Source organism: Salvia splendens, chromosome 5 (genome assembly GCF_004379255.2).
Source record: "Salvia splendens isolate huo1 chromosome 5, SspV2, whole genome shotgun sequence".
In the NCBI taxonomy this organism is placed as follows: domain Eukaryota; kingdom Viridiplantae; phylum Streptophyta; class Magnoliopsida; order Lamiales; family Lamiaceae; genus Salvia; species Salvia splendens.
The window spans coordinates 4,871,993-4,887,852 of NC_056036.1; the positions used below are offsets into that span (position 1 = coordinate 4,871,993).

Here is a 15,860-nt window from a genome sequence, read left to right on the forward strand (position 1 = left end):
CAAGAGCTGAATATTCAACAGCGGTTCACTTCGGTCTCTCATCCACAAGCAAACGGACAAACGGAGGTAACAAATCGTATCCTGGTGAAAGGGTTAAAAGCTCGGTTAGAACAAGCCAAAGGACAATGGGTAGAAAATCTCCCTCAAGTCCTATGGTCCTACCGAACTACACCCACAACCTCCAACGGTGAAACTCCGTACAGTCTTGTGTACGGCACTGAAGCCGTGATTCCGGTGGAGATCGGCATACCCAGTCCCCGAACTCTAAATTTCTCAGCAGAAATGAATGACGACGGACTGAGAGCCGAGCTAGATCTTGCCGAAGAAAGAAGAGAATTGGCATGCATAAAAGCAGCCAAGTACAAGGAGCAAGTAGCCCGGTATTACAACCAAAGGGTGAAGAAGCTGCAATTTCAAGTGGGAGATCTCGTCTTGAGAAACAACGAAGTAAGCCGAGCAGAAAAGCTGGGCAAGCTCGAACCCACATGGGAAGGTCCGTATCGGGTGTCAGAAGTCCTCGGCAAAGGGTCTTACAAATTGGCTCACATGTCAGGAGAACAGGTACCCCGAACATGGCACATTTCCAACCTCAAGAAGTTCCATTTGTAAGAGACAGTCCGGTCAGTCAGTCTTGAGTCCTGTTCGGTCAATGTGCTTTCTTTGGTTTGCTTGGTCTTTGTTTGTCTCTGTGCGTTTTGTCTGTGTGTTTTGTCTGTCTCTGTGCGTGTCGTCTCTTACAAATGTTACTGAGGTATCTTGTTCTTCGAAGGCTGATCCCCTTCTTAGAACATATACAAGCCAACGATTGTGAGTCAAAGCTTCTAAAGAGGATACAAGACCACAATTCAGCTTAAACAAGCAGTTCGTCTGAAACGAACTGCAATAAGCCAACGATTGTGAAGTCAAAGCTTCTAAAGAGGATACAAGACCACAATTCAACTTAAACAAGCAGTTCGTCTGAAACGAACTGCAATAAGCCAACGATTGTGAAGTCAAAGCTTCTAAAGAGGATACAAGACCACAATTCAACTTAAACAAGCAGTTCGTCTGAAACGAACTGCAATAAGCCAACGATTGTGAAGTCCAAGCTTCTAAAGAGGATATAAGACCACAATTCAGCTTAAGAATCAAGCACTTCGTCTGAAACGAACTGCAACAAAAGTCCGATTCACGCGATAAAACTTGCCTGAATTAGGACAAGGGAAAGTCCGATCCACGCGATAAAACTCGCCGAATTAGGACAAGGGAAAGTCCGATCCCCAAATTAGGACAACGGAAAGTCCGATCCGAGCGATAAAACTCGCCAAATTAGGACACAAACCAAGTCCGGTCAAAGAAGAGTTTACTTCATAAGACCGAGGACAAACATCAACTTACCCCGTACCTTTATCCAGAATGCCGAAGTAACTCGCTTCGCCGAAGTGATTCACTTCGCTTTTCGGGGGGGGTAGTGATGGGGTACGTACTAAACAAGCCCAATAGCAGTGACGGCCCATCAGCCCAAAGCCCAAGGAAGAGTATCAGTTCGGCATTACCAAAGAGTTCGGCCCCAGCCTACAGCTCGGTAAAAGCCAACCGATCAGTTCGGCATTACCAAAGAGTTCGGCCCCAGCCTACAGCTCGGTAAAAGCCGACCAGTCAAGCTCTACTCTCAGATCGGCTAAAGCTGCTCGGCAATAGTTCAGCAGTTCGGTCTCAGTATTAGACCGAACTGGAAGATAGTCAACTCATGCAGGATAGTGGACCAAGTACAGAGATAGTGGACTCATGCAGGATCTCATGCAAGATAGTGGACCCATGCAGGATCTCCATGACCTCCACGACATCCACAACCATCATTAGTGGTGATGCAAGCCACGATCTTAGTTCAATGTATAAATAGAACTTAGATCAGATAGAAATGGGTTAAGTTCTAAAGAAGTTCTCTAGAGATAAAAGATCAAATAGCAAGTCTGTATTGTAAGCTGTAGAAAACAGATCAAGCAATACAACTCTGCCCTCTTTTCTTCCCGTGGACGTAGATTTACCTCAGTAAATCGAACCACGTAAATCTCTGTGTCGTGATCTGTATTTTCTAGCTTTCATCACCATCAAAAATTCGCCCAACCATCAAAAGTCACACTATGATTCCACAATGACTATGATTCCACATTTAGTCATTTATCCGTATACTATTAACCTCATTGTCGGCTAACAATTTAAATTAATATGAATGATGGAAAATACACACTGATGATATCTATATAATTAACAATGAAATTTATAGTATCATTTTATGATAATATTATCTTTTTAATACTATTAAGTTATTCATTTTAGAATTATTCAATCTCCAAATAAAGAAATAGTTCTCTATTCCTTAAACTCATAAAAATTGAACATAGTCAAACTTAAAGTATAAGATTTACACTGAAATTTATATGGTAATATTATCTTATTAACCTAATTATATCATTCATTTTAAAAAATATTCAATCACCGACTAAAGCAAATAATTCAACGTCTCTATTCCTTAAACTTACAAATGAACACAATCCAATTTAATACTACAAGATTTTTTACTCAGATTGTAGATAGATAATTTACAATGAATTTTTTTAATTTTATACTTATCAATTTATGGTAATATTTCCTTATTATTCATAAAACAATTTATTTAAAATAAATTTTTTAACTGAAAAGGATCAAACATTTTTAAAATGGAAAAGATCTTTATTTAAAGGTAGAACAAAATTAAAATAAAATTTTACTAGTACTAGTATTTAAGAATAAATGTCAATAAATTGATCACGGAGTATTTATTAAAAAACAACATTAACAATAAAATATGCAGCGTTAGCAGTAGAAACAAAAAAGCTAAGCGTGGTGAAGAATCCATTTTAATGGCAGATCCATCTTCTCAGTGCCTTTCAACGTAAAGCAAACACACCTTTTTTTCATTTCAAGGATTATCATCGAACAGAAGAGGCGCAATCGATCTGCGTCCTTCACCATATGGCGGAGGACGACGATGATGAGGCGTTCGGTGATTTCTCTTTCGCTCCCTTCCAATCGAATTCTCTATTCACCGCGCCAAATTCGTCGCCCGCTCCCGCCGCAGAAGACGAGGACGACGAGTGGGGCGATTTCGTGGAACCGCCGTCGCAATCGAAGCCATCGGGAACTGCTGTGAATGGAGATCATCGATCGGATGTTTCTGCATCGCCGGCTTCGTGGATGAAGCCGCGAGGCGCTCTGCCGCTTTCGCTGTTTGGGGATGCGGAGGAGGAGGCGGTCGCAGGTGATTTGGCTGTTCCTTTGGATTTGAATCGGCAGAAGAGCAATGGAATTTCTGAAGGAGGCGTCAGTTTAGGCTTTGCTGGTAATGGTGTGTTGAAAACAAAAAGTTTTAGTATTGCCGATCTGTACGATAGGTATTCACAGACGAAGCATGAAAGCCGCGATTTGGTTGTTAAGGATGATTCAGTTGTCAATGGACTTTATCCGAGTGCGAACCAGAGTACTGCAGAATCAGCTGTTCCTAAGATTAAAAATGTGGAGCTGAGTAATGATTCAGCTGTTCCTGAGATGAAAAATGTGGAGCTGAGTAATGATTTGGTTTTGAGTGATCATAATCAGGTTGCAAACAAGAGTGATGATGTGGAGTTCAGTTTTAACTCTTATATGTCGGATCCGAGCAAGGAGGAGGACTTCTTTGGCGGATGGAATGGGGAGTTAAATGGATTTGGATCTAATTTGAAGACATCTCCTGAAAAGGAAAATGCAAATGTGGTGAAGTTGAATTTAGATTTGGATATGAATGGGGATAAGCAACAATTGGATGGCTCTATTACTGCCATTAATGATGATGATGATGAGGAGTGGGACTTTAAGGATGCAGACTCGGAATTTCTGGCTCAGGATGTGAATAATAATGTAAGCAAGCATTCTCATACTGCAAAGCCACGAAATGAACTTTATATTTTACTATGCATATGATCATAACTTCTTACTTGGACAATCGGTATTAATCATATGTAGAATAGGTGGAAATTGGAATTAGCTTAATTCAATTACATAAAATGTGGCTACTTGTGGTAGTCTACATCATGAACTGCATATGTTTGAGGAAAACTGTATATTGTCTTCCACGTTTACTTTGCTGAAAGTGGTGTGTTTTTTCTGAAGGTCGGGTTCATGGCGCCAGAGGCTTCTGAAAGTAGTCCATATCTCTCTGGGACTGGCATTGACTCAACTAAATCACTTGATTTGTTTGGGACTCCTAATGGATCCTCCGACTTCTTTGCAAGCTCAAATGAACCAGTTGATTTTTTTGCCAACCCAAGCAGTATTTCTACCACATCCCAGGAAGTGGATTTGATTGGTATTCCAAGTTCATCTACTCCAAATGGTTTTACTTCATACGAAAACTCAATTATTGATCACAATAATGTTGTAGGTGACCATGGGATTGAGGAACTTGATGATGATTTTGGAGATTTTAGTGACGCTTCTTCAAAAACTGGACCAAAGCCAAAGGTAAGTTACTCTTGTTTTGTATTTGTCACTCTAAATACCTATATCACAGTATTGTGCCTGATAGACTCACAATTCTTGGTTCAGGAACTATTTATCAATGGTATTCATTCACCCGTTAAAGATGCAGTGCAAATTCCAGATGAAAAAATTCAGGTGAAGTCATAAATTGTCTCTCATGCAAACCCCTCTTTTACCAGATTAACTCCATGCTTTCTTTGTACTACCAAGAAATGCCTTGCTACTCTTAACAAATACTAGAATTAGCAAATGATTAATCATGGAGGGGTGAGGGGTTAGGCAGAGATCTTTGGCTGATTAATCAATTTCTAATTGCTTCGTTTTAATTATTGCTTTCATTAAACCGGTCTGTGCTCCCTCCATGTTTATGCCTTTCTTGATATGATAAATTGAGTTCCTCAGTTGAAGTGATGATTATATATATAATGACCTGTATTTAATCCTATGACTGTCTTCATCCAATTCTCTCCTTGGATTTCAGGGGTGATGTTTTGGCTATCTTAGTTATGTCATACTTATACTCTTCTCCAAATTTTAAGCATAATAATTCAATATCTTTAACCAAAATCTATGTTAATCTGTCCCGACCTCGCACGCTGGAAGTCTTGGTTCCTTTATTTCCTAGATAGGTTTATTTCATTTATTTTGTTCACTGGTTTGAAATTTTGATTTTGCAGGAGAAGGATACAAATTTAAATCATCACAGAGGAGCAATTCCCCTCTCCATATTTGGTGATGAAGAGCCCGAAAATGGCAGTTCCTCAGATGTTCAAGATATTTTTTCACACCAGTCTATTCCTGCAAAAAAAAGTGATCATATTGCTAGCACTGTTGACTCTATCAGTGATATGATATCAAATTTATACAGCCAAGCTGAGCAGACTTCTTCTATAAAAACTGAGCATAACCTCAGTGGAAGTCAGTTAAATCTGCCGAGTGTAGTTTCAAGTTCCGATTTGGTAGACAATGACGATAACGACGACGATGATGATGATGGTGGTTCATGGGATTTCAAGGATGCCTCAGAAATCGGATTTGATAGTCAGGCTTCTCTTACTAGCGGGGAAGATGCATACATGAGCAAATCATCAAAGCTGAAGCTGGATAGTTATTTGGCTTTCTATTTAAAGTTGAAGGAAGAGTTGTGCTTTATTGGGAAAAACCATATTGATGGACTAAAGGTATTTACTGTTATTATATGCTTTTCTTCTGAAGTGACAAAATGAACTTCTGTTCACCTGCGTTTCACTGGTGCCATCATTAACTCTACATGATTTGCTGTTTTTCCAATTAGAATGCCGAAGGTGATGCTGTCCTTTCTGTTGAAGGTGCAAGAGCTGAATCTTTTGATAGTGAGTTCCAGGTGAATGATCTACCAGTCCTTTTCCATGGTTGTTTTTATGTTTTGGATTTGATTATTAAAATTTTATTTTGCCGAATATCCTTAATATTTTCTGTGAAGGTGCATATGTCTTACATGCATGTAAATATGAAATTAGCCAAGGTATGACATAGTTGTGTTGCCCATTGGTTATATCATCATCATAGTCTTAGGCTTAGAATCAGACAGCTGTCTTCCAGGTGGAAAGGCTTGTTTTTTTACCAGGTGGAAGTCCAACAGAATTTCTTAGTTTGTTAACAAAAGGGCACACTTTTTAGTTGATGTAAACTTAATTTCTTGATTAAGTTTCTAGAAATGTCTCTTCAGGGTTGCACTTTGCCTTTGTGCAAGTAACTTTTGTTTACTCGTATCACTTGCTAACCCTGTTGTCTTTTGCAAATATTATGGAGTGATTGGTGACTGATTTCCTCAATCTCTTGTAGTTTCTCTGCATTGAACTTGCCGAAAACGGTGCTTTTCAGGATCACAATACAAGAGATAGTCATCTACATGAGTTTGCTGAAGTTTTGCTGGAGCCACAATTTCAACGACTTGAGTCAGAGTATCACTTATCACAGAAGTTGTTAATAGTATGTAGTTTATTCCTTTATTTTCAGCTGTCACTTATGAGCATTGTACAATTGAAAAGTTCAATTGATTGAATATGATTATGGAGGTATATAGATTTTTATCTGCACAAATATCAAACACTCATAATATGGCTGGATTTTATATTTTGATTTGTTATCCTATGTTGGAAGATTTAGTTGCAACCTTTCTATTTGAGTTGAGAACTGGCTGAGCTTTGTCCTTTGATTTTCTTTCTCCTGGTTTTTCGGCCGCTCACATTGTATTTGATGGACAATAGGTGGAGAAGGATCTGGGATCATATATGGGACTCTTAAGACATACAAATGCAATGCTTAAGATCTTGAACATAGGAACGCAGGAAGAACAAAAGGTATATCTTTCCTTGTGGTCTGAGATGATATCTGTCTGCTCTCAAGAATTAAGGCACGGTGCCTCAATTTGGAACGACGCACTGATGAAACATGTTCATAGCCAATTTCTATCTGAACCTCAAGGTAAATTCTATAAAATGTTTTGTTATCACGTTGAAATGAACCACTGACATGATTAGCCTTTCTGATTACAATAATAAAAACAATGTAGCTGATAGTAGATTATTGTGTTTCATAGATGACGAATAAGGCTAAACTTCCTTTCTGATTACAGGAAGGAATTTTGTTTTGGCCCTTGGAGAGGTATATAGGGTGGTTGTAGTTCTTGGAGCTTCAGCCAAACTTTTCAAGCCTTGGATTTTATCCAATTCAGTAGATTCGCCTTCTATCTATATCTTACTAGAGGAATGCCATGCTGTATGGTCAACTTCCAGACTTGAAGAAGCTCTTGCAAGTGTATCAGCGCCAACTACTTTGAGCGAGACATCATTATTCAAGTCCATCAGACATATCGTTGGTCTAGATGTACCTGAGCTTGAGAACTATGTTTTTGCAGAAAAAGAATCTAGGTGTTGGCTGTCTCTCCTAACAGCTGGAGTGGTACCAGGTACACAATACGTTCAAACTGAGCTCGAACATCTTTGTTCCTTGCTTTCCCAAACTCACCAGACCAGTGTCCTTTGCGTGGTATGCATGAATGTATCTTGTTAGTCTTGCGATTATCTTCTGAAATCATCAATTTTTCCTCCTCAAAAAATGCAGGGTCTTTTTCTAAATCTTTTGAGCTTATTTCAAAATTGAATACTCCATATTGGATGACAACACTATTCTCAGAAAATAGTGGTATTATGTATAGATAGAAGGTGCCAAACTGGATTACGACGTGAAATTGTCGTGCAGGGCATATTTTCATGTATGTTCAAGGATAAATAGAAGAATACTTAAGCATGGCTCCCAATGTTCTATTTTCATTATAATAGTAGTATTACTGAAGCTGATTGCTTAAAATCATCTGCCTCCAAGCTCACGGGGTTCAACTTTTATGGTGTTCTGCTAAAATATTTTTCTTCTATTAATCTTTTTACAGACTTGAAGATCGTAACGTGGGGAAACGAGCAGTGCTTTGTTACACTCGCGAATCTGTGCGCAAATATGATAAGCCGTTATCCCCCGAATTTGCCACAGTTAATTCTTGGATGAGAAGGATAATTAGTGGACACATTCAAAATCCCAATCTTTTGTATATCCAGAATGGCCTTGTGGATATTTGCTATGGCAATGCATACCGGAAAAGATTGAGCGATGCCTGGTCTGTATTATGTCAAAGAGGTTGCGTTCTTGGAGTTGGCGCCTCTATCTGCTCGTCAAACTGCAGAATCAGTGTTTTGAGTTGCAGAAACAGTTTTGTCCAAAGAAATGATTCTTTTGTATTTGTCCCTTTTAAAGTTGTGTATCAGTTAGAGAAGTTCTGTTTTGCGAGGCACTCTCTTCTTCTCTATGTTTGTAGTATTGTGAATGTAGCTTTGTTTTGTTTTGTTGTATCAGTGTGTAGTTCTTGTACCTAAATCATTATTTACCCCAAAATTCAGGTTAATTATAGTAATTTCTTACTGAAGTTGTAAACAAGCAATGTCATCATTCTTGCATTCAGTTTGTAATTAACTTAATGACCAGTGCAACCACTTTCTCACAGCCTAAATCTTACTCCATATGCCTAAATCAGTTCTATAATACGGAGTACTTACTTATATAACATCATAAAAATTAGGACAAAACAATCAACTTTGTCCCACTGTTTTATGTTTTAACAAAAATGTCTCACTTTTTGAGTAATTATAAAGAAATATCCAGTGTTACAATTTTCGTTTAAAAAAGTTTAGCATAATATCTCTTGGCTTAATTTTCTGAATCAAAATCAATATTTTAACCGAATTTTTTCCTCCTGGGCATGTGGTGAGGTAAAATATATCTCTAATGAAGTTACAAACATGCAAAAGATGATAAGGAAATACGATAATGTAATAAAATGGTGATTACAATTTCCAATCCAAACTTACAGGCAATGATAAACTACTGTCTTTGCTTTCACTTTCAAACATCAACTCATAACCAAAAGCATAACTTTACCAGTAAAATGTAAAGCCCACATAGCTTCTGCTATTCCTTCAAATCCTTTTTAACCAACGATTTATGATATCACTGCACACCAAAATCACAAAGGACTTTTACATAACCTGTACGCTTCCATGGTAATAAAAGATCGAACAATCGAGAAAAACTTAAAAGAAGACAAAATCAAATATTGTATTCAAATTCCCACTAATCAATTATATCAATTCATTATGAACACACTATCATATTTACAAGTCTTACCTGGTCGAGAGAAGGGCGAAGAGCTCATCCGATCATTGTGCGTTTTCTTCCTCTTTGTCGTACTGAAATCAGAAATATATAATCGATCAAATATTGCTTTTTGGGAAGCAAAAGATACGAGAATCCAGAGCATGAGTCAAGTGGTACCTTGAGCTAGCTTGTTCAATGTTGCACACCACTGCTTCGAGGATTTCCTGTATGCAGCAAGGATACGGTCCATCTAGAAGAGACAATGGAATAGAAATTGGCAACATTAGTAAACATTTTCTTTCCTCAATGATCACTACACAACAAATTTTAGCAACACAACAATTTATTTTTCAACACCATTTTCACTACCGAGGAAAAATTAAAATGCATGTTACATAGAGTACTATATAAAATAGCCAAATATCTAGGAGAACTTTTTCAGCTAAAAGAGCAATGGCATAGAATAGAAATATTTGATTTAAAGCTTCAAGTCATTTTTGAACACTAACTCTCTTATTGAAAACGACGACTACTCACCACATTCCCACATGAAGAGTGCATAGATAGCAATGCTCTTTCAAGAACATAAAGATCCACAGCTTTATCTTCTGGAAGTGTCGAAGTGAAGCTTAGACCGAAATCGATGAGAGCCTTTGGTAATATTCAGAAAATTCATTGAAGAAGAAGTTAGCAAAATAAACATGGAAAGTATACCACAAAATATATGCACACCCAAAAAAGAAAAATTAGTGACCTACCAACTTATTAGTACCGTTATGAACTAACATGTTTGATGTTGTCAAATCACCATGGATCAGGCCACCATCATGTAGTTTCCCAATGGCATCACCGATCTGTGTTGCGATGTCATCTAAACGCTCTTCAACAATACCATGCAAGCCAAATTCGAGCAATACATCTTTCACAGCAGGACCTTCAACATACTCAAATGTGAGAGTATGTAGCAGAGGATCAACAGCATAGAGGGCTGGAGTCGAGACCCCAAGCTTTCTAGCTTTTGTCAAGCACCGAGCTTCCTGCTCGAGGATTCAGCGAGAGTCAAGCAAATGGTAAAGGAATTGAGCGCTACAGTGTGATCTCTGATTAGAAGACTAACTAACCGCATTAAGACGTTTGAGAGTCAGCTTTGAGTCCAGCAACGGATGCCGATATTTTTTTGAAAACCGTTCCTTAACGACTGACCTTCTACCAACAAAATTCGACTCAAACACCCTCTAGAAAAACAACATAAAATCAGATATTAACATACGACAAGAGACACTAACAAGATGCAACAAACATTTTAACAAGGTTTGGGATTTAACTTACAGCCTCAGCGCCCTGCTTGATCAAAACTAAGGATCCTTCTATTCCCTCTAACTTCATCTACGCAGTGAAAATTTCAGTAACTCAGATGACAACATAGAAAAATTGTACTAAACAAAAGAAAACAGTAAGACTCTGCAGTCATCAGTCAATCTAGTGGGTACAGAAGTTGTGAAATGTAATGCGTGAACGGTTGCTCCTATCATATTTTACAAGATAAATGTGCGTGTGTTCCTTTCTCATCAAAGAATCTAAATGAAACTATGATAGATATCATGAAAAGAAATCACGAATCCCTCAGCATGGAACCCATTCATTTCGTTGGTCACTTTCATCAGACTCAAACAAACTGAAGCAAACTCCAAATATAAAATGATACGTATAAGCATTCTGGGCTAAGAGACGACTGCTATGATATGCAATTACAAACTCATCTTGCAAAATTCGTTGATTCATTATCCATCCTAATTTGGAACTCTAACAATTCCCTCCAACGTCTTTTTGCTCATTTTGCACTCAGTAACATAAAAGCTGAATCTACTATACCAAGTAAGTACATAATTTAACCTTCATTTACTTGTTATCATAACAAAGCCATTAAATCCAATCTTAATCTACATAATGTAATCACAGAATAATGTTCAAATAAATGTCAACAGAGTGAGCTGAACCAACAGATAACTAATACAAAAAAAATGTCAAACTCAATGAACATATCACCAGCTAGTCAAAGAAAGAAAATCCAAACAAACGATAGCACAAATAAACATTGTACAGCTTAATCCAATAGGGACACCTACTAATCAGCATGACCGGGGCTAAATACTGAAGCAAAAGCATAAATAGAATAGAATTCAGAATAAATTATGATTAAAAGAGAAAATGCCCCAATAATAAACGCACTTTTACAGAAATGCAGCAAAAGAAAGGTACCTTGGAATAGATACCGATAAAGCGGAATCAATGAATATTGAAGAAGCAGCAGAGAGGAAGAGCGTGTGGTGTGTTTGTGCGGCAGAGTGTAACCTTGTTTTTTACTGTGTTGGCGGAAGAAATTGGCTGAGAGAAAGAAGACGAAAGAGAGAGGAGAGGGAAGTAAGAGTACTGCACTTATTTAACTGATGCTTTTATTAAAAAGTCAATTAATATTTTATTTAGTTCAACAAAATTCATTATTTGTAGATGAAAATGAAATAATGAATTAATTAAATTGGAGATAGTGGTTTTCATCTACTGTTTAATTAAAAAAGTTAATTAACATTCATTTTATCTTTATATACATTATTAGTAGAAAATAAATTAAAAAATGGAACCTAATTAAGCTCAATGTTGATCGTTCTTAGCAATACTAATAAGCTCTTTTTATACGGTCTGATGTAACGTGGCATAATATGATTGGCATGATTTACCGTTAGCTGCTTGCAAGAAGCAGAATTCCAATTCTATCTTTACTTTCTGAAGCAATTGAGGAAGGAGACGAAGGAGAGAGAAGATGGCTTCTGCTACCTACTCAATTTCAACCATTGCTGCCTACACTCACCTCCCCTCACTTCTCAGACTCCCCTCCACCTCTCATTTCTCCACCACATCTGCCTTCCCCAGAAGCCAACGCCTCACGCTCACACGTGCCAAGTTCGACAAGTTTCAAGGCGATGAGCCAGATGATGATGGTGGCGAGGATCCACCGCAATTTCAAATTTCTGAAGAAGAGGATGACAGGTGCGCGCTCATTCCAATTTCTCATTACCACTCCATCCATATCCCATTTGCTCGTGAACAATAATTCTAATATCTAAGTTGTTGCATAATTTGTGAGTTAAAGTGTGATTTTAGGTCAACATTCTCTTGATCTTGTTTTTCAGTTGCCTTCCTTCTGATTTGGAGGGTGCAGTTCGCCAGTCGGGCCAAGCAAGTGCGCAGTTTGTTTCTGCCGGAGGACTTAGAGCCATAGTAAGTTATTGAGGAACTTTCAATGGAATTGCTTATCGACTTTAGTGATGGATGAGGATGTTTTAGGCTAATTCATTAAAAGGAGTTTCTATGTTGCTCTTATGCATAATCAAATTATAGCTGTGTCGTTAGGCTAAGTAGATGCTTGATGCAGATCCACGAAGAGACTGTTGGATGTATTTCTCTGATCTTTTAGCCTCTTATTAAATTAACCAGCGTTGTGATTTTTTCTTCGTTGTAAACTGGAACTCAAGATGACTCTTTCTCTTCTACTGCTATTTGCTAGTATTATGAAAGGGGCTTGGGGATCTGTTGTTCATTTGGCTGTATGTTTTTTTTTTCAGTCAAAGGGCAATAGAGAATGAGCAACTACTCACATCATTTACACTTGTATAAATTTTCATAGTAAACAATCCTCCATGTGATTTTCTCTTTTACGCTGTAGGTGGAGCTTTTAATTCCACAGTTGCAATTTCTTGACGATGAAGGAGCACAAGCTGAACTTTGGGGGCTTTCAAGGATCTTCTTGGAAACACTTATTGAAGAAACAGGGGGCCAGGTTGGTTTGTCATGTGTTATAGTTATGTTACGAATCCTGAAACTCACATTCCTGGTTACAGACTTTGTTAGCTTGCAAGGAAATATATCCACATGTACATATCTGTGAACTTTGTATGTACTTTTCTGCATGTGTACATGCTTTGGTACATATATACATATAAATATGGATAACCATAAGTCTATAGAGAGAGAAAGCTCATAGCTGACCAGTGTGGATCTATATATAGGATCTATATACCAATATATCCATGTCCTTGTATATATTTGAGCTGACTCTTTGCTATGGGCTTTCTTCCGCTTCTTAATATATATTTTTGTGCCTTGTTTTGTTCGCATAACCAACCGTGTTGTGAAGTGTTTTTTCTTCCACGTGCCACTTTCTACTAGTTTAATCAAGGTAAATTTTCAGAATGAGATGTAAAAATTTCTGTTTACAGAGAGTTAAAGCCATATTTCCAGATGCTGGTGCTGCTGCACTGCTAAAGTATCAGTGGAAAGATGCTGCATTTGGTTTCTCCAGGTAAATGGTGCACAAGCATTTTTTTTAACATCAGTGGAAACACAGTTTACTATGAAGTTCGGTTGAGTCCTTGAATCTGATTGCAGCTTCTTAGGTTGGACCGTTGTAAATGTATCCATTTGATTCATTTTAAAGTAAAACATAAATCATTGTTTATTATTCTGACTGGCTTTTAAAGATAGCCTTGAAACATTGATTATCCACAGTGCTTATATGTTCTGTCGATTCAAAAAAAGAAGAAGAAGAGATCTAGCCAAGATAACTTGAATTTTCAACATATCAATAAGGAAGGGTCATTAGTCTTGACATGAAGAAGTGATTGGCGAACTTAGATAAAAGTACTGTAACAGCACACCTACACTTCCCTCTTATACCCTCTCCGTGTCCCTATCGTTATGTGATTCCAGTTAATTATCCAGTCTAGGTGACCGGAAGCCTGTGAGCAGTGAAGACGAGATTATTGTGATGGTGGTTCCTGACTATCAGATGTTATCATATGTTGAAAAGGTTGCATCTGAGCTTTCAGATGATCCGGTACTGATCTGATTCTCTTCCATGGTTCTGAACCAAGCTTAAACTGATTCTAGCATACTGCACTCATCTAAGACTAGGTTCCCATATTTTGTTAGCCTAGGCCTCTTATCATGTGGAACCCCCGCCTTATTAGTGAGGATGTTGGAGTTGGGATCAATGTTCGCCAGTTACGACGAAACTTTTTAAGGTACTTTTACTCATTTTGGCCGTCTATCTTTATCACCCTGAAAAGGTTCTGTTTGGATTTTGCCGTCAAAAGTTGTTTATATTTTGGTACTCATGCATGGTGTCTCTACAGCACGTTTACAACTGTCTACTCAATGAAGCCTCTTCCAACAGGTGCCGTATTTAGATGTTACCCTGGGTAAGCTTTTAACAATTCCATGGAATTTCCATATGGTCAGTTATAGATCTTCATGTTAACACCCTATCCTAAAAATTATGAGAGACCGTAAAAAATTTATGACGCTTGAACTTATGGTAGTCTTTACACTATAAGAGTTAGCACAATATAGCATGTGTCACAGTGTCAGAGAAACTTCAGTTTTTTTGTAATAGCTCTTACCTTGAAATTATTATTCAAAGATAATGAACCATTATTCTGGTTTCAATTGAATGGGGATACTTAACTTTTTTTTATCAGGATGTGGAAGGTTTTTTATGATGATAAGGAGAGGCCCAACAGGTATCTACTCGCTGAGGAATTGATACGACGTCCTGATATAGAGGATCTCGAGGTTGGTTTCTCTCCCATGTCAAAAGCCGAAACCAATCAGATAATCAAACAGTGGCTTCCTCTTTTTCTTTTTTGTGATGATAAGTGAATTGCTAATGCTATAGTGTTCGAATCGCACAGAATATAATGGTGATGTGTTTGGTTTTTGGTGAATTTGGGCAGATTATTTTTGGTGGACATGATAAGTCGGAGAATGGAGCATCTCTGTTTGATCAAGCAGCTGGCATCTTCTCCTCCTTCAATCGTTTCATGAAAGTCATTTCAAGATAAAGTGTTCTTGCTTCATAGTATTTTTTTTTGTATCGAAATATATTTCAAACGTCTGTTTGTATCATCATCATCATCATCTGAAATCCTTATTGTGTACATGTATTGTTTAAATGTAACGTCGAGTTTGTAGCTTATGAAATCATGTTCCTTGACCAATCTGTTGGCGAGTTCAAACACGCCATTGTCATTGGCATTCTTAAAAAGAAGTATAGAATCACCCCAACTAAAATAATGTACATTTAACTTTTAATTATTCACCCCAATGCAATTGGTGTCTTTTCTATTCTGAGAACTTTTTTTGCCATATCTTCTAAAAGGAGAATTTTGCCAGCATATTTAATTATAAATTCATAAGCACATTAATGAAAGATGACACATAAATATGGAAATGAATAAGGGAGTACTTTTTAAGACTACTGGTTTTAACCTTTTGTTCTTATTTTAATTAATCCGTCAATTTTTAAAATAAGCTTATATAACCCGCAACCATTACCACAAAAAGAATGAAACAAACATGCTTTTTCATAAGTTCGAACTAAACAGAAATAAAGAAAATTGTAGTATGCAGATAGCAAATTCAAAAAAAAAATTTGTTTAAATTTAAAATGCCAAGAAAACTGAAACAAAAGGGTAAAAACATGATATTAATTCGGATGATAAAATAATTTTATCATTAAATACCAACAAATTGGGAAGAATATGGTCAAAATGATGATAAATATTTTTACCATTAAATTTCAA

General features: G+C 37.3%; 3 protein-coding genes across 4 annotated transcripts; 2 read left to right on the forward strand and 1 right to left on the reverse strand.

Annotated features, from left to right (window-relative positions):
* The first annotated feature begins 2,822 nt into the window (after window positions 1-2,822).
* Window positions 2,823-8,502, forward strand: LOC121804510. Of its 2 annotated transcripts, none has more exons than XM_042204081.1 (10): window positions 2,823-3,915; window positions 4,168-4,363; window positions 4,439-4,518; window positions 4,603-4,671; window positions 5,214-5,717; window positions 5,831-5,899; window positions 6,361-6,507; window positions 6,786-7,002; window positions 7,154-7,486; window positions 7,967-8,502. In XM_042204081.1, the coding sequence occupies exons 1-10, from the start codon at window positions 2,995-2,997 to the stop codon at window positions 8,077-8,079; spliced, it is 2,649 nt and encodes an 882-aa protein (XP_042060015.1). In that variant the 5' UTR covers window positions 2,823-2,994; the 3' UTR covers window positions 8,080-8,502. The 2 variants fall into 2 exon arrangements, with proteins under 2 accessions (XP_042060015.1, XP_042060016.1); XM_042204082.1 differs by having other exon boundaries at window positions 6,400-6,507.
* Window positions 8,503-8,877: 375 nt separating this feature from the next.
* On the reverse strand, window positions 8,878-11,648 carry LOC121802559 (EKC/KEOPS complex subunit bud32-like). Its single transcript, XM_042202246.1, has 8 exons — window positions 11,482-11,648; window positions 10,552-10,608; window positions 10,344-10,457; window positions 9,981-10,259; window positions 9,760-9,873; window positions 9,400-9,472; window positions 9,253-9,314; window positions 8,878-9,078 (listed from the first exon to the last, which is right to left on the reverse strand). Exons 2-7 carry the CDS (start codon window positions 10,606-10,608, stop codon window positions 9,277-9,279), a joined length of 675 nt encoding a protein of 224 aa, XP_042058180.1. The 5' UTR covers window positions 11,482-11,648; the 3' UTR covers window positions 8,878-9,078; window positions 9,253-9,276.
* Window positions 11,649-11,952: 304 nt separating this feature from the next.
* Window positions 11,953-15,275, forward strand: LOC121805848. The gene is made up of 9 exons (XM_042205864.1): window positions 11,953-12,267; window positions 12,411-12,498; window positions 12,944-13,057; window positions 13,497-13,579; window positions 13,999-14,113; window positions 14,209-14,300; window positions 14,412-14,477; window positions 14,757-14,850; window positions 15,012-15,275. Exons 1-9 carry the CDS (start codon window positions 12,041-12,043, stop codon window positions 15,117-15,119), a joined length of 987 nt encoding a protein of 328 aa, XP_042061798.1. The 5' UTR covers window positions 11,953-12,040; the 3' UTR covers window positions 15,120-15,275.
* The last annotated feature ends 585 nt before the right edge of the window (window positions 15,276-15,860 follow it).

Bases quoted from the DNA above. Each gene is read 5' to 3' on its own strand.
- LOC121804510 (XM_042204081.1), top strand. From the start codon at position 2,995: ATGGCGGAGGACGACGATGATGAGGCGTTCGGTGATTTCTCTTTCGCT. The intron at 4,364-4,438 runs GTATTCCAAGTT...ATAATGTTGTAG, and splicing joins CCAGGAAGTGGATTTGATTG to GTGACCATGGGATTGAGGAA. The intron at 5,900-6,360 runs GTGAATGATCTA...AATCTCTTGTAG, and splicing joins CTTTTGATAGTGAGTTCCAG to TTTCTCTGCATTGAACTTGC.
- LOC121802559 (XM_042202246.1), bottom strand. From the start codon at position 10,608: ATGAAGTTAGAGGGAATAGAAGGATCCTTAGTTTTGATCAAGCAGGGC. The intron at 9,473-9,759 runs GTGAGTAGTCGT...TGTCTCTTCTAG, and splicing joins ACTCTTCATGTGGGAATGTG to ATGGACCGTATCCTTGCTGC. The intron at 9,315-9,399 runs GTACCACTTGAC...TTCTGATTTCAG, and splicing joins ATTGAACAAGCTAGCTCAAG to TACGACAAAGAGGAAGAAAA.
- LOC121805848 (XM_042205864.1), top strand. From the start codon at position 12,041: ATGGCTTCTGCTACCTACTCAATTTCAACCATTGCTGCCTACACTCAC. The intron at 12,499-12,943 runs GTAAGTTATTGA...TTTACGCTGTAG, and splicing joins CCGGAGGACTTAGAGCCATA to GTGGAGCTTTTAATTCCACA. The intron at 14,301-14,411 runs GTACTTTTACTC...GTGTCTCTACAG, and splicing joins TTACGACGAAACTTTTTAAG to CACGTTTACAACTGTCTACT.